Consider the following 22,746-nt stretch of genomic DNA (forward strand, 5'->3'; position numbering starts at 1 on the left):
TCATAAACTTCTCACAATTAAGAATATACATATTTAATTCTGTCTCTTTCATTAGAAAGTTCCTTGAGACCATAGATAATGTCTATCATAATAGACTAAATATCTAGGGCTTAGCACAATGTCTGGCACAGACTAAGTGCTCTTCATTGAAATAAACCATAATGTCGGGCTTCCCTGGTGGCGCAGTGGTTGAGAGTCCGCCTGCCGATGCAGGGGACACGGGTTTGTGCCCCGGTCCGGGAAGATCCCACATGCCGCGGAGTGGCTGGGCCCGTGAGCCATGGCCGCTGAGCCTGCGCGTCCGGAGCCTGTGCTCCGCAACGGGAGAGGCCACAGCAGTGAGAGGCCCGCGTACCGCAAAAAAAAACCCCAAAAACAAAAAAACCCCAAACAAACCATAATGTCCAGCACAGTGACAGGAAGAAAATAGGGTTTAAAATATAGTTACTTAAGGAAAATTCCCTGTTGCCATTTAAATGTACAGAATCAGGGATTTTCAAGTTTAGTGTCATATAACTGAATTCAGGAATTATTCTCTATAGTGTGAAACCAACAAAGGCAAGTCATATTTAATCCACATTTCAGAGTATGTCCAGTTTTTCCCTGTCCTCTGGAAGACTGGGACAGGTTTGGGATCAGGGCAGGATTAATTAGGTGCTTCTCTGTGTTGGGTACTTTTAACACTCTTCCTCTTCTTCACTGGGTGACATGGGTACTCACCAGTAGGCTGTGACACAAAGCATGGAAATGCTGCTGATTTGTTTCCAGCTCATCCCATTCTAGCTGCCAACAGCTTGTGGGTCTGAGGATGAAGGGGAGTCCATATGTCAATGATTCGCAGACCCCACTGGATTTTAGGGCCCTGGGAAGAGACAATGGCAGTGAAAGTCTCCTCAGAGATATCCAGAGCCTCCATGCAGATCAACTTAAATTTAGCTTAAGTATAAGACCCTATTGTGAAATCCTTTAGGTTAGGGCCTGTGAATTATTCACCTTAGTATGGCTAGCACCTATCAGGGTATGTGGCACACAGCAGAGTCTCAAAGCCTGTTAATCAATGAATGGACCAGCCATCATGAGGCCTCAAGACTCTGATGGATATTTCCTCTCCTGAGCTCATTCTGTCCCATTCATTTCTGCTGCAGCGACCACATTACACAATAGTATACAAAACATCTGCATCCCAGGCCTAGTTCTTCCGTGGCAAGGTGCTGGCAGGAGACACATTTAAGAAGAGGGTGCGTTTAAGAAGGTTCCCCAGCAGCATCCATGGTCACAAATCCATGAACAAGCTTACTCAGATAACTGTACATGGGTACTGTGATAGGAACTAGGAAGCAGTAAAAATGGTCTTTGCCATCACTGCTAATTCCACCCTGGAACTGATTCTTCTGGAAACAGGAATTCTAGTACTTAAAGAAATGGGTAGGTGGGGTAGATCCTATGTGCCACTTGCTCCTTGAAGGTCAGATCTCTGTCACGATGGTATTCAATAAACATTTACTGAATGGATAAACATCATTCTGCTGATCTTTTTTTTCCCTCTGCATTCTCAGAGACTATATGGATTTCCAGTCCTCATCCAGACATCAGAATACCCTACTGAGGCACATCTTCCACAATCTCCTCATTCATCTCCACATACTAAGCAGCCTGACCTTACTCTTTCATGCCCATACCTGTAGTTGCTGCCTTGGAACTGACTCCCTGCTGCCTGACACTTGGGGATGCCCCTTATCTCTGTTCTTCCTAGCTGTGGAACCAATAAGAATAAATATTTGCATGGATGGGAAAGGTTCTCTTGGGCCATACTTGATCACCCGGAGCTTGTAATGAGAGGCTGATGACTGGGAAACCATCTGGTAGAGGGTGCTGAAGTCTCCTTTGGGGTCATCCATTCTCAAGGAGCCATCAGCTGTTCCAGGGAGCAGGGATGGGCTGAGAAGTCGCTCTTGGAGATCACATTTCAGGCACACTACAATAAAAACGGCATTGGGGGAGGGATTGTTTGTCACAAGTTACTTCAGGCTATATGATTAAGAGAGAACATCTGCCACCCAATTCCACCTCCACCCAGCAAGTAAGGGTTGGGAGGAGGCCAGGGAGTGGACAGAAGAAAGTACAGTTGGTTTGGGAAGGCAGAGCAAGTCTGGAACAGGATTGCTCTACACAACAGGTAACTTATTTTCTGGGTGTGGCATGATTTTTTTCTTATTTTACTTCTGAACTGGCTGAACAGTTGCCTCATAGTGAGAGATCTGGCTTGTGATCAAGTCTGAGAGGAACGCGTGTCCTCTGCTGAGGAGGCAGCTAACACTGAAATATGCAGGGCCTTTTGGCAATCACAGAAGGAAATTTTGCCCCTCCTGCTTCCCTGGGGCTAAGCTTTGGCAAGACTGCAGTCAGATGAAGGAAGAACAGGAAAGCAGAAGTCAGACAGTCAGCTGACAGCTACTGCTTCTCTGTGAGCTCTTCTAGGGACATTCGAGGGAGGGAGAGAAATAAGTTCCTGAAATAGTTTATTTTTTAATTCACCAAGTGAATAGAATCTTCTGGGCCTTGGAACATGATTGCGGCACCAGACAACAGTTCTGAGGGGGCTTCAACTAACTGTGTATGGGTTATTCATCTGCTTCTGTATTAAGATTTTGCTCCAGCAGGTACATTCACATGTCAGGGTATACAATGTTCTGTTGCACTAATTTGAATCCTTGATATTATGAAGGTATTAAATAAAATGTATATCGGGTTTAAATACTGTTAACAAACTATGAATATATGAGTGCTGCGTACTTGTGAGAAGGCTAGTAGTTGATGTCAGTGATTTATGAAATGACTGTAGTAACTGCAACATGAGGTAAAAATGAAAGTAGAAATAATGTAGAAAAAATAGGATGCCAGAATAGATGTCAGATCTAGCTGGCCCTGCTGGGCCTAGCAATCAGACCTAGACATCAGTTCTGGGTGAGGCAGCTCTTGGACAGGTGTGTCCTAGAGCCCAGAAGTGTAGGAGGGACTTTGCCTAGGTCTCCAGCTTCCCCTCGTTTCCTCTGTGCCTGACTCCTCCATTGTTGGGTCCCTGGGTTTTAGGACTAGATGGCTGTGCTCATTTGGCTTAGGTTCTCAACTCTGGTTACAGTAAGAATCACCTAGTGAACCTGCAAATGCCACTGATGTCTGGCCCCTACCTCACACCAATGAAACTGGGATCTCTGGGGATGGAGCTGATATTGGTTATTTTAAAAATTTCCTCATGTGATTCTTACTGTAGCCAGGGATGAGAACTACTGGAATTGTAGTTTCAGCAATGTTCCAAAGCTGGGAAAAATGTTTTTACCAGGGCTAGAGTCTAGAACCAGGTATGCTTCTCACCACTCAGACTCAGGTGCAGAGGTGGCAGACCCCCAAACCCAAGATATGGGAAAAGATGCTCAGCTGAGGTAGACCATGCACTGTGAGAAAGAGGGCTCTGAGGGAAGCACCTAGAGAGTGGGTGAAGGGCCCGAGGCAGCTACAGAAGCACGTGGTGTTGGGTGGAGAACCTTGTAAGGAGGAGTCAAAGTGAACATCTGAGGAGCAGTCCTTAAAAGATTCTAAAGTAGGAGAGCTCAGTGTTTTTGTTTTGTTTTATTTTTTTGTAGGGAACCACATTTCCAGAAATCTACATATGGGGCAAAGCATCAGTTTTGTAAACAATGGATAACTATGATATGGTCTTTATTGTGCTGGTTTAAACTCTCATGTGGGTCACACCCACCCCAGAGGAGGCCTGCTTTCTCTGGACCTCATTCCAACTTATGCCTGAGCATATGGATTCCAGTGAAGACCTCCTCAGCAGAAGAGTCTGGATCTAAGTTCTATCACCCATCCTGAAGACCTGTGGTTTCCAAAAAATAATTGCAGATGGAGATAAACATTCTGGCTCTGACCCTGGTGCTGAAAGCCATGGAACAAGGGAGGGCAAAGCAGAGAAATTCTCAACACTACCATGGGCAAATGCCACGCAACAGTAGAAGAAAGGCTGGTTGTAGGAGCTCCTGGCTTTGGATGGCCCCAGCCCTCCTAATGAGAGATGTGTCCAGCATGAGGCAGCCCCTTTGCTCAAAATTGCCCAGCGTGAGGCAGGTTGCATAGTAGGTAAGGGCCGAGGCTCTGGAAGTGATAGACCTGAGTTTGATGAATGTCCTCTAGGCTGAGAGTAGTCAAATGTATAAAATATAGATTTCTAATCCTAAGGGTTAAGAATGGGATATGGAGTTGCCTGGCTTCAAATTCTGGCTTGACTATTAATTTTCTGTGCAGAAATGTTTAATTTCTCTTTCTCAGTTTTCTCATTTGTAAAACAGGGATAATATTATATTTATTCATTTTAAGACACATTTTTTTTCACTTACTAACAGCTCTATATATGTCTTGCAATCAACATCGACCAGACAGGCACTCTTAACCCTTACTTACTACTCTAATCTAAAAGAACTCTCTCAGTAAGAATAAAATAATATTTCTAAGTGATAAAAAAGCATTGTGTCACATTTAATTGGCATTGTTTTTCTTTCTCAGTGGTATATAAAATAATGGTGTATCTTATAATGGACAGCATCTCAGATTCAATGACATATGATAATAGTACCTGCACCATGTTGTTGTTATGAAGGTGAAAGGGGATGATGCAATGAAAGGAGTTAACATAGTGCTTGGGGAAAATAGATAAGAAGTGAGCAATTGGTACTGTTAGTCTTGGACAAAGTGCGGAATGGAGGTCCTGGGAAGAAAATTTTAACACACAAAAGAAAGAGTAAAAAAAAAAAAAAACGAAAGTAAAATCAAGGTAAGTTGTTAAAGGTATCCCAGGCCCTAGGTTGAAATGTGGGGGAGGGGTAGGGAGATTAAGAACCCAGTGGCTATTCCCAGAAAGAAAGGACCAACGTGTGTCCTCCCCTTTGGGGATGGAAGTCTGTACCCATTTTTCTCATTGAGCTCCCACCCCTAAAGGGGAAGACAAAATTTAGTCTGTTCCCTTTGGAGCTGTGGCTGACTATACTGATGGGTCCATTTGCAGGTCCTGCCACCCAGGTCCTAGGCCAAGTTTCAAAGGGGATGGAGACTAGAAATGGCTTTATCCCTACAATCTAGTGGGACCTGAATTAAGTAACACTGCCAGCCAGAACAATATCCAGGACCTTGCTGACATGCCTGGAACACTGGTTTGACCTCTTGGTTTCCACAATTGCCAGAACATACTTTGTGAACATGATCTAGAGCCACTAGTTGTACTCCCTGGGCCTTGCCTCTGTAGTTGCTTTAGTTCCCCTCAGTTTGGTGTCTCCCTATTGAGAAGACCTCTATTTAATCATTTAATTTTGGTTCTTTTCCTCTCCTCACAGGCCCTATTGATACTGTCAAGGTACCAGCTTACCTGAAATTATAATGTCAATAATATCTGTTGCTTCAAAAATGAAAACTTGAGAAAACATACGATTCATTGTGCTCTTATGTAGTGTAGCTGATGCCCTGTTATTGAGGTGTTTAAGTCTTTACACTGAAACTAACTGGCCCTTGCTGTCTGGGCTTAATCAGACTCAATTTTCTAACTGTGGTGGTTACTTTTTAGAAATTCTTTTCTTACTCCTCCTGCTTATGTGGAGAGCTTCATCCAATCCTCAACCAATCCCTAAACCTCAGCTACTCTGTATTCTGATGACTTTCCAATCTAGAGTCCTAACCCTAGACTAGGATAATTATTATCTATATAATATGTCTTTTGGGGGGTGTGTACTTGTATTATCTCTGGCTCTGGAAATGTTGCTGAAACTCCGTGAAGGAAGAAGAAGGTGGACATGTTCTTGGTCTGTTCCACTGTTATGCAGCCAGGATTTGAAGAAAATCTCCATGCTGACAATATCATTGTCTATAGTCTGAAGGTCAATATCAGTTCCCAGGATAGAACTCTCTGCAGAAGAAAGAGGAATAGTGGTTAAAGTGTTTAATTCTTTAATTACAAATTTTGAAAAATATAAAATATTAAATGCACCAATTTTTGGATCCATCAATTCCACCTCTAGATATCTAGCCTACAGACGTTCTTGGACAGTACACAAAGAAACATATGCAAAGATGTTCAGTACAGCACTGTGGCGATAACAAATAATCAAAACCCCAAACAGGAAGCAATTCAAATGCCCATCAATGGGGGAATGTTTAAATAAATTATGGCACAGACTGTGGAGTATTATACAGCTGTTAACAAAGTAAAGCTAAATGTACTGACATGGAAAGCTAGGAGATAGTAAGTGAATAAAGAAAGTTCTAGAACAGATATATGGTATGGACCCATTTATATAAAAATAAAACTATTAGCCTAAGTGCATACATATGTATGGAAATGCCTCTTACAAAGCTCTGGAAGGCCATTATCAAACTGTTAATAGTGGACAGGAAATGGGGCAGAGTTCTGAGATACATTCACTTTTTATTATTCATACTTCTATACTGTTTGTATTTTATTGTATTCATGTATTTCTTGTACTGAATATTTTTTAAAAGTGTAGAATACAAGAACAGCCAAAAATAATATAGCAATGCAAGTTAAATACTTAGTTAACAAGGGGGACTTCAGTTTTATGTTGTTGTTTCACAGTGAAAACGTATTCAGTTATTACCTCTGTTATAAAAAATTAAATTTAAAAAAGACTAAAAGAAAAAAAGATGAATTCCTGAGCTCCAACTTCTGACACAGATTATACAAGTCTGCCATTGACATACTATATCTCACAAGTGTGATTAGCAGCCAAGAAGACAGGGATGGTCTGGTGGAGTGTAATTTGACTCTAAATCTGAATGAATGAGACTAGGTAGGTGGGGTAATGAGGCTTTGATGGTCTACTTCCTTCTTTAGGCAACACTAGCTCAGGAATTGGGATCTAGATCTGGAGGTAAAGTTTGTCAGTAAAAGCCAAGTATAAGGTGATGGAGGAAGCACTGAGAGAGGAAATGAGACAAGAGCTGGAAAGAAACTGAAGAGGAGCCTGACTTTTTTTTGCCTCACCATGAGGGACTCTCTGAAATACTTTTACAAAGGGCCTAAGAAAAGCCAGTTGCTCCAGTGAATTAACTTCTATGTATGACTCATGAACCCCAAGGAGAAAGCTGGTTAATTTCTAGAACAACATTCCTGAGGACAAGTCTGCAGAGGTGGCAGACTCTCCACAGGAAACAAAGGGCTTCAGTCCAACGTATTGGCACCTACGCAGGGAAAGTGTGGTGAGACTTAAGTGACTTCATGTTATATTTATCGACTTATTCTGTGGCTGAAAAGGGGCACCAAATGCATTTCTCTTTGACCAGTATAATTAAAACTGTACCATTGGCTGCTCTCGCCCTCTGTGATGGACCACATTCTGCCTATGGAACGTGTATCTCTCTAAATAAACTCGCTTTCACTTAAAAAAAAAAACCTCTACCATCTTCTGTGGATAGTTATGAGGGTTCATTAGCTTACTAGCTATTTCATTCATTGCATCAAGCAATAATATTATGTACTACATAGAAGATGAAATAATATACAAAGGTATATGATATTCTTTGCCTTAAGGAGTTTATAAAGCAACATTATTCTTGACCATTTCTCCTTAAAAGCTCATCTGCTCTACTATGTTTTCAGGTACTACAGTGATAAATATGAAGTCATTGTCAAAGAAATGTTCCTTATGAGTGAAGAGAAACATTCTTTTTAATAATGTGAAACTTACTGTGTCATAGGCAAAACAAGAAGTAATTTTTCTGAGCCTGGACGTCAACTTGAGTAAGAAGTACAGAAATGACTGAACAGCTTCTCTTCAGAGAGGCAAAATGGTTATTAAAGCATAAGGAGGCAGATATAGAACTAAATAAATGAAATTGAACAAAGGATCTCAAAAAGTAGAGAGGATAATATTGCTTCAAGTTCAAACAACAGAATTTTGGATAAGACAAATAAGTGTTTTTTCTCCCCAGGGAAAGGGCTGAAGATTAGAAATTCCTACCATGGGCAGTACATGGGGACAATAGCAAAGTTGAGAATCTGGAAATAAGAACAATAGGAGTTTCCTCAAATAATTAAACAATAAAATCAATACAGAGTGATGAGGTCAATGAAAAACAGTCACCTTAAAAAGGAGAATGGGGATTTCCCTGGTGGCACAGTGGTTAAGAATCCGCCTGCCAATGCAGGGGACACGGGTTCAAGTCCTGGTCCGGGAAGATCCCACATGCCGTGGAGCAACTAAGCCTGTGCACCATTAACTACTGAGCTCGCGTGTCACAACTATTGAGCCCACGTGCCACAACTACTGAAGCCCACGTGCCTAAAGCCCACGTACTGCAAGGAGGAGTAGTCCCTGCTTCCCACAACTGGAGAGAAAGCCCAAACACAGCAACGAAGACCCAACGCAGCCAAAAATTAATTAAATAAATAAATAAAAACCATATAAAGAATAAATAAATTTAAAAAAAGGAGAATGGCTTACAGACCAGAGCAAGATTTGGCTAGAGCCTATGGATGGTACTGGCTTATCCAAAGAATGAATGTGTCCATTAGAAGGGGAGAGTGTTGGTCAGAAATGGAGCACAGAGGAAGGGAGCAACAGCGGCAGATGCTGGCAGCCATCGTCCAAGCGTGGCTCACAGGAGGGGGCATGCTGGCTCAGTGAGGCATCCCGATGGCAGGATGTCTGTCAAGTTTCTGCTCTTCTTGGTGATTATAGTGGTTATGGTTCTTCCTCTAAAATATTCTGGCTAATACTTTAGTCTTGAGCTTGATAAGGGGACTCTATCTCTGAGAGGATGTTGATAAAATCAACTTTCTGATTCTGTAAAGCTGAAGAAGCAAACCTGAAACATGTTGCCTCTGTGAAGGAAAATGCCAGTCTTCCCTGTAGACACTCCATCAATGTTGCTAAAGTTCGCTCCAACTTCTTTTTTCTCTTCCAGTTTTATTGAGATATAATCGACATATAGCACTGTGTAAGTTTAAGGTGTACAGTATAATGACTTGGCTTATGCACATCATGAAATGATTACCACAATAAGTGTAGTGAACATCTATCATCTCATAGATACAAAATTAAATAAATACAAAAAAATTTTTCCTTGTAATGAAAACTCTTAGGATTTACTCTATAACAACTTCCATATATAATGTACAGCAGTGTTAATTATATTTATTATGTTGTACTTTACATCCCTACTACTTATTTATCTTATAGTTGGAATTTTGTACCTTTTGACCACCTTAATTCAATTCACCCTCACCCACTCCCTGCCTCTGGTAACCACAAATCTGATCTCTTTTTCTATGAGTTTGTTGGTTTTTTTGAAGTGTAATTGACTTACAACACTATGTTAGGTCCTGGTACACAACATAGTGATTTGATATTTCTATACATCCCCAAATGAACATCACGGTAAGTCTAGTTACCATCTGTCATCATACAAAGATATTACATAATTATTGACTATATTCCCCACACTACATTTCATACCTGTGACTCATTTATCTTGTAATTGAAAGTTTGTACCTCTTACCCTCCCTCAGCTATTTCTCTGCTCTCCCTACTCTCCTCCCCTCTAGCAACCACCTGTTTGTTCTCTATATCTATGACTGTTTCTGTTTAGTTATGTTTGTTCATTTGTTTTGTTTTTTAGATTCCACATATAAGTGAAATCTGACAGCATTTGTCTTTCTCTGTCTGACTTATTTCACTTAGAATAATACCCTCTAGGTCCATCCATGTTGTTGCAAATGGCAAGATATCATTCTTTTTTTTTCTATGGCAATAATAGACACAATATTCCATTGTGTATATATACCACATCTTCTTTATCCATTCATCTATTGATGGGCACTTAGGTTTCTTCCATATCTAGGCTACTGTAAATAGTGCTACAATGAACATAGGGGTGCATATATCTTTTCAAATTAGTGTTTTTTCTTTGAATAAGCACTCAGGAGTGGAACTGATGGATTATATGGTAGTTCTATTTTTAATTTTTTGAGGAAACTCCATACTGTTTTCCATAGTAGCTGCACCAATTTACATTCCCACTAACAGTGCGTGAGGGTTCCCTTTCGCCACATCCTTGTTAACATTTATTTGCTGTCTTTTTGATAATAGCCATTCTGACAGGTGTGAAGTGATTGTGATGTTGATTTGCATTTCCCTGATGATTAGTGATGCTGAGTATCTTTTTTGACCTTCTGTATGTCTTCTTTGGAAAAATGTCTATCTAGGTCCCTTACCCATTTTTAAATTGGGTTGTTCATTTTTTTGTTTTTTTTAAAAAATTATTTTATTTATTTATTTTTGGCTGTGTTGGGTCTTCATTGTTGTGCACGGGCTTTCTCTAGTGGCGAGCGGGGGCTACTCTTCGTTGTGGTGCACGGGCTTCTCATCTAGGTGGCTTCTCTTGTTGCGGATTAGGGGTTCTAGGCGCGCGGGCTTCAGTAGTTGTGGCTCGCGGGCTCTAGAGTGCAGGCTCAGTTTTGGTGCACGTGGTTAGTTGCTCTATGGCATGTGGGATCTTCCCAGACCAGGGCTCAAGCCCGTGTCCCCTGCATTGGCAGACAGATTCTTAACCACTGCGCCACCAGGGAAGCCCCGGGTTGTTCGTTTTTTGATGTTGAGTTGTATAGGTTCATTGAATATTTTGGATATTAACCCTTTTTCAGATATATCGTGTGCAAATATCTTCTCCCATTCAGTGGGCTGGCTTTTCATTTTGTTGATAGTTCCCTTCACTGTGCAAAAGCTTTTCAGTTTGTCGTAGTCCCGTTTGTTTAGTTTTGCTTTGTTTCTCTTGCCTGAGGACACATATTCAAAAAAATATTGCTAAGATTGATGCCCGAAGAGCTTACTGCCTATATTTTCTTCTGGAAGTTTTACGGTCTCAGGTCTTACATTTAAGCCTTTAATCCATTTTGAGTTTATTTCTGTATATGGTATGAGAGTTCTTTCCAACTTCTTAACCTACAGGTTCTTGGAAGAGCCACAGAGCAGAGCGTCTTCCTTTGAAAAAGTTCTCAGGTAATCACCATAGAGGCGCTATGCTTCAGATTTGAGGGGACCTTCTCAGAAAGTCACATTATCCAAGCTAAAGACTAATGTGTAAACCAGAACACTTTAGAGAGAGAACTTCTTTTCCGTATTCTCTGTCACTGGTCCAGGCAGTCATTTCCTTGTGCCTAGATTATGGCAGTAGCCTCTTAGCTGTTCCATCAAACTCCATTCTTTCCCCTCTGGTACTTCTTACTACCAGTTAATTTTTCTAAAACATAGTTTCATCAGATCCTTCCTTTCCTAAAGAGCACATACTGCCTTCCTGCTGTCATCTTTATTCCCTTCACTCATTCTGTATTATTCCTCAAATACCCCCATTCTTCCCTTACTTTGTATGGCTCATATCAATACATTGCTCCTCTTCTCTACTTGTTGAGAACCTATCAACACCCCCACCCCTCCATCCCCCAGCTCAGCAGCTTGCAGAGAGTTGAAGATTAGCAAATGCCTGTTGAGTTAAACAATTGCTCCCTCCTCCTCAGCTCTCATTACTTTTTCCTGTAACTCTTCTGCTTCAACTGAGCTAGTCTCCCTGCCACATGACTTCCTTCCTTAGTGCTTTTATTACTCTTGTCAATCCATGGCCTGCAGCTCCTCCAGGTTCCAACTCAAAACTGACTTTGTCCAAGAAGTTATGCTTAATTATATCCTCCCTATTGGTTTTAATCAGTACCTCCTGGGTACCTGTGGACTCCATACAGGCAATACTAATTATACTCGTTACTTTGTTTCTCCTGAAGGGTTTTCTTAACTTTTTTTGAGTTTATGAAAGGTGGTGGAATGTAGAGGAAAGACCAGGGTTTGAACTGTGGCTTGAAAGTTGTTAGCTATGTGACTTTGGGCAAAGTGGAGATAGCACAACCTATTTCATAGTTATAGGAGGCATAAGAAGTGAGATGATTACCTGCATGAATGGCAGCAGTATGTCTAACAAATGGCATTTTCTTCCTTTTCTCTCATCAACAAAATGATTTGCTCTTATAGGAAAAGAATGTGCTTTCCATTTTTAAAATTCTTTTTTTTCCAATCACTTATCTCGGTGATTTTCTCCCTGCCACCAACATACGTAAGAACATCAACACCTGGTCCTGTGTTCCTCACAAATATAACTAAATGTACTAAACCTGGGGAATGGGAAGGAGACTTCTCAGACGTTGAAGAACAGCTTCCATATTGACTGGCCAGCAGGGACTGGTCACACTGTTATGAACTAGAAAGGTTACTGGAGTGAAGGTGGCGGCTCTGAGTATCTGGGTGTTCCTGACAAGAGAGGAAGGCCTAGTCTGTTGCAGTCTAGCTGCAGCTGGCATTCACATTCAGTTTTTGGACTTACCCTGCCTCCCTGTGGCCATAAGCAGTGACATCCTTCACTGAGCTAAACTTTTCTGGAAAAGGCACAATAATGGGAAAGACTAAGAAAGCCTAAATGTTGTAAGGTAATGCCTAAAGCAATCCTTTTCAGAAGTCAACCCTAAAATAGTGTTACAAAATTGAAATGTGTTTAAAATGGGAGAATTTAACTCTTTAACACATACTTACATATATAATGGCTATATTTCTCTCTTGACATAGAATGTCTAAAGTAGAAGCCCAGGAAAATGATGCTCCTGGCCAGTCCTGCACATTCTCCCCAGTCCCACAAAGGTCTTGACCTATAGGCCAAACCTATTTCTTTCTAAATGACCATCATGTCACCCATCCTTGGGTGTTATGGATGGGCTTCAGGGGTCTGGGAACACCTGAAATTGTATACAATTTTTTCTATATGTGTATAGGTGTATTTTGGAGGGGTGGAGGAGGGGGATAGGACCTTACCTTTTATCAGATACTCAGAAGAGCTCTGTGACCCCCAAAATGTCAAGAACCACTACAGAAACTATATAATCATGGTACCTTAGCCTTCCTGGGTATACAGGAGTGGCTTGGCTTCAGGATGTTAACAACTAGGATAAGTAATCAGAGCAGACAAAGTTTGCTCAGGAACAACTGTACAGAGTCATTCAACCACTGTCTTAAAATCAATAACTGCAAGGGGATAGTCTCTGACAGCTCAAAATGTTAGGGGCAGTCTAGCTTGTGTTTCTGAGCTCTTATGCCTCATTTGTGGTGGTAATGATTGGACCCTGGGAAAAAGGAGAAGCCCTTTGAAAGGAGGTGGCAGGGGTAGTGGGGGTTAAGGCAGCGTGTCCTCTGCAGAGAAGTGAGCACAGGACTGACCACTTGGTGATCATCTTCCTAGGGCCCCAGCCTATAAGAGGGGTTAAAACATCAGTAGAAGTATAATGAGATAGAGAAAATTTATTTCCCAGAACTATACCCTCCCAGGGAGAGTACTGTTGCCATTCATTCATTCATTCATTCACTTATTCATTCATTTAATTTGTCATTCAAATAATTATTTATTTAGTGCCTTCTATGAGCTAGGCGCTGCTTGGTGTCAACAAAGAAAGAGACAAATTCTCTGCTTTCATGGTTTACCATTCTAGTGGGAGAACAGAAAATAAATAAAACAGAAAACAATTACAGATAATAATACGTAACTATGAAGAAAAATAAATCAGGATAAGTGTGTGTGTGTGTGTGTGTGTGTGTGTGTGTGTGTGTGTGTGTGTGTGTGAACCTTTATCTTGGCCGGCCAGGGAAGAAGTATGCTCTAAGAAGGTAACAGCTGAGCAGAGACTTGAACCAAGTGAAGGACTGAATCATGAAAACATCTGTGGGAAGATTGTTCCTTATAAAGGAATCAGCAAGGTCAAAGGTCTTGAAGTGAGAATGAGCTTGGTATATTGGAGGAATAGCAAGAAGGCTAAAGCAGAAGGGAGGAAGTGAGGACTGGCACAAACTGCTGGGGTGAAGGATGAGACCCTCACAAAGGAACACACTCATGTAACAACAGGTAGTCACTACACCTATTTCGAAGAAGGGTGGGTTCCATTACTGCAAGGCTCTGGCTCTGCTTAGGGAAGTGTGCAAGACTGGGCAGAACAGAACCATTACTCCTTTCCTTTCTCTTCCTCTTTGTAGCCTTTGGCTCCTAAACAATTGTTGAATTAGTATTTTAAAAATATTTGTTTGAAGGTGTGCCAAACTATTAGCTTGTGTGGGATGCCCACGTCTCAGCCCAGGCCTCCCACACATGCTTTCCTGTTCTGTGGTGGTAGTGGGAAGTGGTGGAAAGACGGGAGAGGAATCTGGGAGTGCCATGAGCAGAACACAAGCAGAGATCCCTCAGCTTGTAGTGGACATGCCTCTTTTCCAGCCCCAGTCAGCTACCCAGAGAGTTTTATGATGGAGGGTCAAGCTGGTGCAGCCTAAGGTGGGCTAAAAAAAAAAAAAGGCTTGACTGTTAACTAAAGAATGAAATACTAATGACTCACAATGGATGATATACATTATTAGAGACAAAATAGGGACCTGTGGGCATCTCTAGCTCTGAGAAATGTCCTAACCTAATTCCAAATATTTCAGCCCTTAGTAAGAAGATGAATTAGGAAAGAGTTTCCAGAGCAATTACTTTGGCTGGGAAAGTAATCTCAGAATTGCTTTTTCTCAGGCCTGTGTGTTTCTATGGGTGAAGAAGCCTGTGATTTGTGGTAGGGACTTCTCTAAGGGAGAAGCTGCACTGCATCCCCACACATCTGGAGCCGTGGAAGCAACACCCTGTGACAAATTGACAACATTCCCTGCCATCCAATCTTGCTTATTATTATTATTATTTTTTGCGGTACGCGGGCCTCTCACTGTTGTGGCCTCTCCCGTTGTGGAGCACAGGCTCGGGACGCGCAGGCTCAGAGGCCATGGCTCACGGGCCCAGCTGCTCCACGGCGTGTGGGATCCTCCCAGACCGGGGCACGAACCCCTGTCCCCTGCATCGGCAGGCAGACTCTCAACCACTGTGCCACCAGGGAAGCACCCCCCCTCTTTTTTTTTTTCAGTGATTCAACCCGGCCCCCTGCAGTGGAAGTGCAGAGTCCTAACCATTGGACCACCAGGGAATTCCCATCCAATCCTGCTTTGAGATGCCTGACTTGCCCTGCCCTGGCTAGCCCAGATAGAAAGGAGATCCTGCAGGTGCAGGAAAGAGGGTCCTGGTTATGGAAGGGTGTCTCTATGCCTGTGGATACCAGATGTAGCACCTTATCCACCTCTGCACCCTCAGCACTAGCACGGTGTCTGGAATACAACAGGAGCTCAGTAAATGCTGCACTGCACAGAATAAACTAATCTTAGCCATTCTGCTCCTAACTTGCTCTGTGACCCTAGACCAGTCACTTCATCTCTCTAAGCTCAATTTCTTCATCTGTAAAGTGGGAATGATAATAATACCTATGCTTAGTGTTCATTTGAGTAGGAAATGATGACACCTGAAAGCACTTTGTAGACTTTAAAGCATCATGCAACTATAATGGATGAAAGATTACAAAGCTGCCTCCCAGCTGGCTACACACGAACATTTTAGTTACTAAATGCCAGTGCCATTTCTTTCTTTCTTCTTTTTTTGGTGACATTTTTCTCTTAAATAGAGTATATGATTCAAGGTGTAAGAAAAAATATTTTGTCTATGGGTCTCAATTAGCTCTATTTTCATTTTACTGAGGAAAAAATGCAACCCACCTGCAAAAGGGGTTGATCACTACTGATTGAGATTTACCAAAATCTAAAGCATAGTTTGACTTGGGAAATACTAGACATAGAAGGTATTTTAAAAGCCTTCTTTTCCTGCACAAAATAATTTACATATTCTATAAACAAAAAGCATTTAATGTAAATTGCAATGCAAATTAGAAAAGAGGTCTGGGAAGAAGTGTTTTTTTTTTTTTTTTTTTTCCCCGGTACGCAGGCCTTTCACTGCTGTGGCCTCTCCCATTACAGAGCACAGGCTCGGGACGAGCAGACTCAGCGGTCATGGCTCATGGGCCTAGCTGGTCCGCAGCATGTGGGATCTTCCCAGATGAGGGCACGAACCCGTGTCCTCTGCATTGGCAGGCGGATTCTCAACCACAGCGCCACCAGGGAAGCCCCATGGAGGAAGTGTTTTGATAGGCACTGAGGTGGGGAAAGAGAGTAGGGAAATGGTTATTTAGGAAGAGGAGGAAGTGGGGCTAGGAAGGCATTAAATCTGTTGGTGAGGCCCTGAGGACTAGACCAAGGAATTTTGCCTCTTTAATGCCCAAGCGAGCTGAGAGATCTACTCTGAGGTGAAAATAAAAGTAGGAGGAACCAAGAAAGAATATAAGACTTACAGGGGAGTTAGGTAGAGTAAGGAAATGTTAAAAAAAAAAGGCACAGAAACTGAAGAAAGTCCTAAAACATATCCTAAAGAACAACAAAAAAAATCTAGAAAGACTGTAGAAAAGCTTTGTAATCCTGTATATATGTATGCATTTTTATATTGTTAGAGGTATATCTTCAGGGTATTGGATTCTTAGAAGTGGGAATGGTGAATCAAAAGTAAATGCCTAAGTAGTTTTGTTAGATACTGCCAAATTCACCTCCAAATATGTTGTACCACTGTGCATTCTACCGGCAATGAATGGAAATGTAGCCTCACCAACAGAATGTGTTGTCGCCCCTCACTGCCGTGGCCTCTCCCGTTGCAGAGCACAGGCTCCGGATGTGCAGGCTCAGCGGCCATGGCTCACGGGCCCAGCCGCTCGGCGGCATATGGGATCCTCCCCGACCGGGGCACGAACCCGTGTCCCCTGCATCAGCAGGTGGACTCTCAACCACCGTGCCACCAGGGAAGCCCTGTCATACTTTTTAACTTTTGTTGATCTAAAGGTGGGAGATGGTATGTTGGTGTAGTCTTAGTTTTCATTTTTCTAATTATGAGTGAAGTTGAGCATATTTTTATATGTTTAAAGACCATTTAAAAATATTTTTCGAATTATCTGTTTATGTCTTTTGTCCATTTTTCTATAGGGTTTTTGGTCTTTTTTTTCCCCTTGATTTTTTTTTAAAAAATAGATCTTTATTGGAGTGTAACTGCTTCACAATACTGTTAGTATCTGTTGTACACCAAAGTGAATCAGCCATATGCATACAAATGTCCCAATATCTCCTCCTTCTTGAGCCTCCCTCCCATCCTCCCTATCCCACCCCTCTAGGTCATTGAAAAGCATGGAGCTGATCTCCCTGTGCTATGCTGCTGCTTCCCACTAGTTAACTATTTTACATTCAGTAGTGTATATATGTTGATGCTACTCTCACTTCGCCCCAGCTTCCCCCTCCCATCCCATGTCCTCAAGTCCATCCTCTATGCCTATGTCTTTATTCCTGCCCTGGAACTAGGTTCATCAGTATCATTTTTTTTTTTTTTTTTTTTTTCTAGATTCCATATATATGCGTTACCAGGAAGGTTCCCTTTTCACCACATCCTTTCCAGCGTTTACTGTTTCTAGATTTTTTGAAAATGGCCATTCTGACCGGTGTGAGGTGATACCTCATTGTAGTTTTGATTTGCATTTCTCTAATAATTAGTAATGTTGAGCATATTTTCATGTGCCTATTGGCCATCTGTATGTCTTCCTTGGTGAAATGTCTATTTAGGTCTTCCACCCAATTTTTAATTGGATTGTTTGTTTTTTTTTTTTTTTTTTTTTTTTCTTTTTTTTTTTTTTTTTTGCGGTATGCGGGCCTCTCACTGTTGTGGCCTCTCCCGTTGCGGAGCACAGGCTCCGGACGCGCAGGCTCAGCGGCCACGGCTCACGGGCCCAGCCGCTCCGCCGCACGTGGGATCTTCCCGGACTGGGGCACGAACCCGTGTCCCCTGCATCGTCAGGCGGACTCTCAACCACTGCGCCACCAGGGAAGCCCTATTGTTTGTTTTTTTGATGTTGAGCTCTATGTGATGTTTGTATATTTTGGAGATTAATCCTTTGTTCATTGTTTCATTTGCAAATATTTTCTCCTATTCTGAGGGTTGTCTTTTTGTCTTGTTTATTGTTTCCTTTGCTGTGCAAAAGCTTTTAAGTTTAATTAAGTCCCATTTTGATTATTTTTCTTTTAATTTCCATTACTCTAGGAGGTGGGTGAAAAAAGATCTTGCTGTGGTTTATGTCAAAGAGTGTTTTTCCTATATTTTCCTCTAAGAATTTTATAGTGTCTGGTCTTATATTTAGGACTTTAATCCATTTGGAGTTTATTTTTGTGTATGGTGTTAGGTAGTGTTCTAATTTCATTCATTTACATGTAGCTGTCCAGTTTTCCCAGCACCACTTATTGAAGAGGCTGTCTTTTCTCCATTGTATGCTCTTGCCTCCTTTATTGTAAATTAGGTGATATGTGCGTGGGTTTATCTCTGGGCATTCTATCCTGTACCATTGATCTATATTTCTGTTTTTGTGCCAGTACCATACTGTCTTGATTACTGTAGCTTTGTAGTATAGTTCGAAGTTGGGAGCCTGATTCCTCCAGCTCTGTTTTTCTTTCTCAAGATTGTTTGGCTATTCGGGGTCTTTTGTATTTACATACGAATTTTAAAATGTTTTGTTCTAATTCTGTGAAGAATGCCATTGGTAGATTGATAGGACTCACTACTTTTTTTTTTTTTTTTTTTTTTTTTGTGGTACGCGGGCCTCTCACTGTTGTGGCCTCTCCCGTTGCGGAGCACAGGCTCCGGACGCGCAGGCTCAGCGGCCACGGCTCACGGGCCCAGCCGCTCTGCGGCACGTGGGATCTTCCCAGACCGGGGCACAAACCCGCGTCCCCTGCATCGGCAGGCGGACTCTCAACCACTGCGCCACCAGGGAAGCCCCCGGTAGATTGATAGGGATTGCATTGAATCTGTAGATTGCTTTGGGTAGTACAGTCTTTTTCACAATATTTATTCTTCCAATCCAAGAACATTGTATATTTCTCCATCTGTTTATGTCGTCTTTGATTTCTTTCATCAGTGTTTTATAGTTTTCTGAGTACAAGTCTTTCACCTCTTTCGGCAGGTTTATTCCTAGCTATTTTATTCTTTTAGTTGCAATAGTAAATGGGATTGTTTCCTTAATTTCTCTTTCTGATTTTTCATTGTTAGTGTATAGGAATGCAAGAGATTTCTGTGCATTAATTTTGTATCTTGCAACTTTACCAAATTCATTGATTAGCTCTAGTAGTTTTCTGGTAGCATATTTAGGATCCTCTATGTATAGTATCATGTCATCTGCCAACAGTGACAGTTTTACTTTTTCTTTTCTGATTTGTATTCCTTTTATTTCTTTTTCTTCTCTGATTGCCATGGCTAGGACTTCCAAAACTATGTTGAATAAGAGTGGCGAGAGTGGACATCCTTGTCTTCTTCCTGACCTTAGTGGAAATGTTTTCAGTTTTTTACCATTGAGTATGATGTTTGCTGTGGGTTTGTCATATATGGCCTTTATTATGCTGAGGTAGGTTCCCTCTATGCCCATTTTCTGGAGAGTTTTTATCATAAATAGGTGTTGAATTTTGTCAAAAGTTTTTTCTACGTCTATTGAGATCATCATATGGTTTTTTTTTTAACTGAAAAAATTTTTTATTTCACTTTTGAGTTTTTACACTTTTCCTGATTATTCTGTGTAAGGTGGAAACTGAACTGTTTAAAAGACATACACAAATCGAGTACATCAATGACTGTTTTTTTTCTTTTTTGCTATACTATTTTCACAACCACAGGTGTGCTTGCTAGGCAATATAACCATCACAGAAGCAAACGTGAGGCAGAATACTGGTGAGGAAAAACAAAGCAAGAGAGAGCTACCAGATATACAGACAGGCTCATTCCACATTCACTACTGCGTTTTCAAGCACCAAGTATTAACTGCACATTTTTGTCTGGCTAGAAAGGAGAGGGATTTTTTTTTTTTCTTTTTTTTCCTTTTGGTTTGTTTGAAATCAGTGCATGAATGTTTCTCATTTCAGCAGATGCACAAACAGATGGACACTACGGCTATGGGGAATGTTCAGGGGATGGGGGGGATACTGTGAGACTGGTAGGCCTGGCTATTCCCAACTCTCCCCATCGCAGTGTTCATGCAACTTCCGTGCCTTACAGGGTCTTGTTGAAACGTGTCTGTGAACTTGACAGGATGGGTACACTTGGGAGAGCTGGTGACAGGTGCTAACAAGCATCATCAGGGCTGGCTGCAATATAAGGAGAAACCATGAATATTTAAAAATACTTTTTTGAGTCAGATCTTGGTGTGACTGAAGAGCAACCACCGTTCTGAGAACTGGAAGAAGACAGAGCTGAGATGCGGGAAGCTCTTTTCAACTCTGAAGCAAGGCTGGCTCAATGAAGTGCTCATCAACATCCATCACCCCCTCCAGGTCCCCTGCCCCTGCTCGTTTAGTACTAAACCGTGATCAAAAGGCAAAGAGAAAGAGAATGCACAAAGAAAACAATGTAAGGAAGCTGAAGGACAGAAATTGAGAGAGAAAACCAAAGTCAATAGTCAAAAAGGACAGTGGGAAAGAATGTTTAGATTTCAAAATTTTAAAGCCCCGAGCTAGGAAGAACCCAAAGACTGAGTACTTACTCCTCAAGTGAAAGGCAATCTCTGCAGAACATTATTCTTTTTTTTTTTTTTTTTTTTTTTTTTTTTGCGATACGCGGGCCTCTCACTGTTGCGGCCTCTCCCGTTACGGAGCACAGGCTCCGGACGCGCAGGCTCAGCGGCCATGGCCCACGGGCCCAGCCGCTCCGCGGCATGTGGGATCTTCCCGGACCGGGGCACGAACCCGTGTCCCCTGCATCGGCAGGCGGACTCTCAACCACTGCGCCACCAGGGAAGCCCGAACATTATTCTTAAAGATGTTTCCCAGGAAACAGATAAGGCCATTCATAATATACACGGCTTTTTTTTTTTTTTTTTCCTTCTTGAGCTCGTGGTTACAGGGAAAACAGATTCTACTATGGAAGCACAAGTTGCCAATCAGTAACATGCTGCTGTAGGAAAGGGGCTGGAATCACGTGTGGTCTGTGAGCACTGGACCTCTGCATGGTGTCATAAGCCAGTTATCTGCCACCAAGAATGTTAATTTCTGGCTTCGACTATCCTCAGAGGAAGACACTGTGGCCATCCACAGTCATGAACCTTTGAGTGGCAACAGCCCCAACGGGTCAAGCGTCTACAAGCCCTGAACAGAACAGGCAGAATCACTGTGAATTACCATGAAATTTGAATGCCAAACTAGAGGTGTCTCACTCCAAGTCCCAGTGTCACAATATAATCTCTATAACGTTCTGTACAACTTGACAATGGAACTGTGTTTCAGTGACTGTTTTGAATTGAACTTTCCAGAAAGTTACACAAAATTCAGGTCTATTTTGTTTTCTACCAGTAAGAGTTCTGCTAAATTACAAAACCCCATAATCACAGTGTTCAGTTTTTTAAAAATAAACACACAGTAATCCTGTCAATGTTCATCAAAATCAAAACTTCAGAATGCCGTGGCATTTATGTGACCAATCTGAGCTTTAGATATAAATACCAGGTGCTTATCCCATGGACCATTTTTGCTAGTCTGAGGCTGTGAAAAACTGAAAGTCGACGTACGATTCTTTTTTTTTTTTTTTTAATTGCACAAAGGGATATACGTGGAGCATACAGAGTGACACTGAAGAGATCACGAAGCACAACAGACATTAGCTCTCTCCCTCCCCAGCATCTCCTTCGTCTCCCTGGTTTTCCGACGTCCACAGAGTGAGATTGTCCCTAAGCAACTGCATGATCAGGGTGCTGTCTTTGTAAGACTCTTCATTCAGTGTGTCCAATTCAGCAATCGCTGAATTTAATTTTTGTTAGTTTGATTAATATGTGTCTTGTAGGGCTTCCCTGGTGGCGCAGTGGTTGGGAGTCCGCCTGCCGATGCAGGGGACACGGGTTCGTGCCCTGGTCCGGGAGGATCCCACATGCCGCGGAGCAACTAAGCCCGTGAGCCATGGCCGCTGAGCCTGTGCGTCCGGAGCCTGTGCTCCGCAACGGGAGAGGCCACAACAGTGAGGGGCCCGCATACCGCAAAAAAAAAAAAAAAAAAAAAAAATGTGTCTTGTTGTGTTTTTCCTAGGGTGTATCCTGTATGGGACTGTCTGTGTTTCCTGGACTTGAGTGACTATTTCCTTTCCCATGTTAGGGAAATTTTTGACTATAATCTCTTCAAATATTTTCTCAGACCCTTTCTTTTACTCTTCTTCTTCTGGGATGCCTGTAATTCGAATGTTGGTGCATTTAGTGTTGTCCCAGAAGTCTCTGAGATTGTCTTCAATTCTTTTCATTATTTTTTCTTTATTCTGCTCCTAGGCAGTTATTTCAACCATTTTGTTTTCCAGCTCACTTATTCGTTCTTCTGCCTCAGTTATTCTGTTATTGATTCCTTCTAGTGTATTTTTTATTTCAGTTATTGTGTTATTCATCTCTGTTTGTTTTTTAGTTCTTCCAGATCGTTGTTAAACATTTCTTGTATTTTTTCAATCCATGCCTCCATTCTATTGCCAAGATTCTAGATCATCTTTACTATCATTACTCTGAATTCTTTTTCAGGTAGATTGCCTATTTTCTCTTCATTTATTTGGTCTTGTAGGTTTTTACCTTGCTCCTTCATCTGTGACAGATTTTTTTGCTGTCTCTCTCTTTTTTTTTTTTTTTTTTTTTTTTTTTTTTTTTTTATGAGTGGGATTGTGTTC

The 22,746-nt window shown here is 41.7% G+C and overlaps 1 protein-coding gene across 2 annotated transcripts in view; it reads right to left on the bottom strand.

Annotated features, from left to right (window-relative positions):
- The window catches only part of M1AP (meiosis 1 associated protein), an 83,343-nt gene that overhangs the window by 14,314 nt on the left and 46,283 nt on the right, over positions 1 to 22,746 (bottom strand). The window contains exons 5-7 of one of the 2 annotated variants that reach the window (XM_059079626.2): positions 5,777 to 5,950; positions 1,813 to 1,975; positions 721 to 862 (exon numbers count right to left, since the gene is read on the bottom strand). In XM_059079626.2, the coding sequence (XP_058935609.1) occupies positions 721 to 862; positions 1,813 to 1,975; positions 5,777 to 5,950 (479 nt within the window). Of the gene's footprint in view, positions 1 to 415; positions 863 to 1,812; positions 1,976 to 5,776; positions 5,951 to 22,746 lie in introns of those variants that run through there. The other variant, XM_067007370.1, reaches the window with a different exon arrangement.

Source organism: Kogia breviceps, chromosome 11 (genome assembly GCF_026419965.1).
Source record: "Kogia breviceps isolate mKogBre1 chromosome 11, mKogBre1 haplotype 1, whole genome shotgun sequence".
Classification (NCBI taxonomy): domain Eukaryota; kingdom Metazoa; phylum Chordata; class Mammalia; order Artiodactyla; family Physeteridae; genus Kogia; species Kogia breviceps.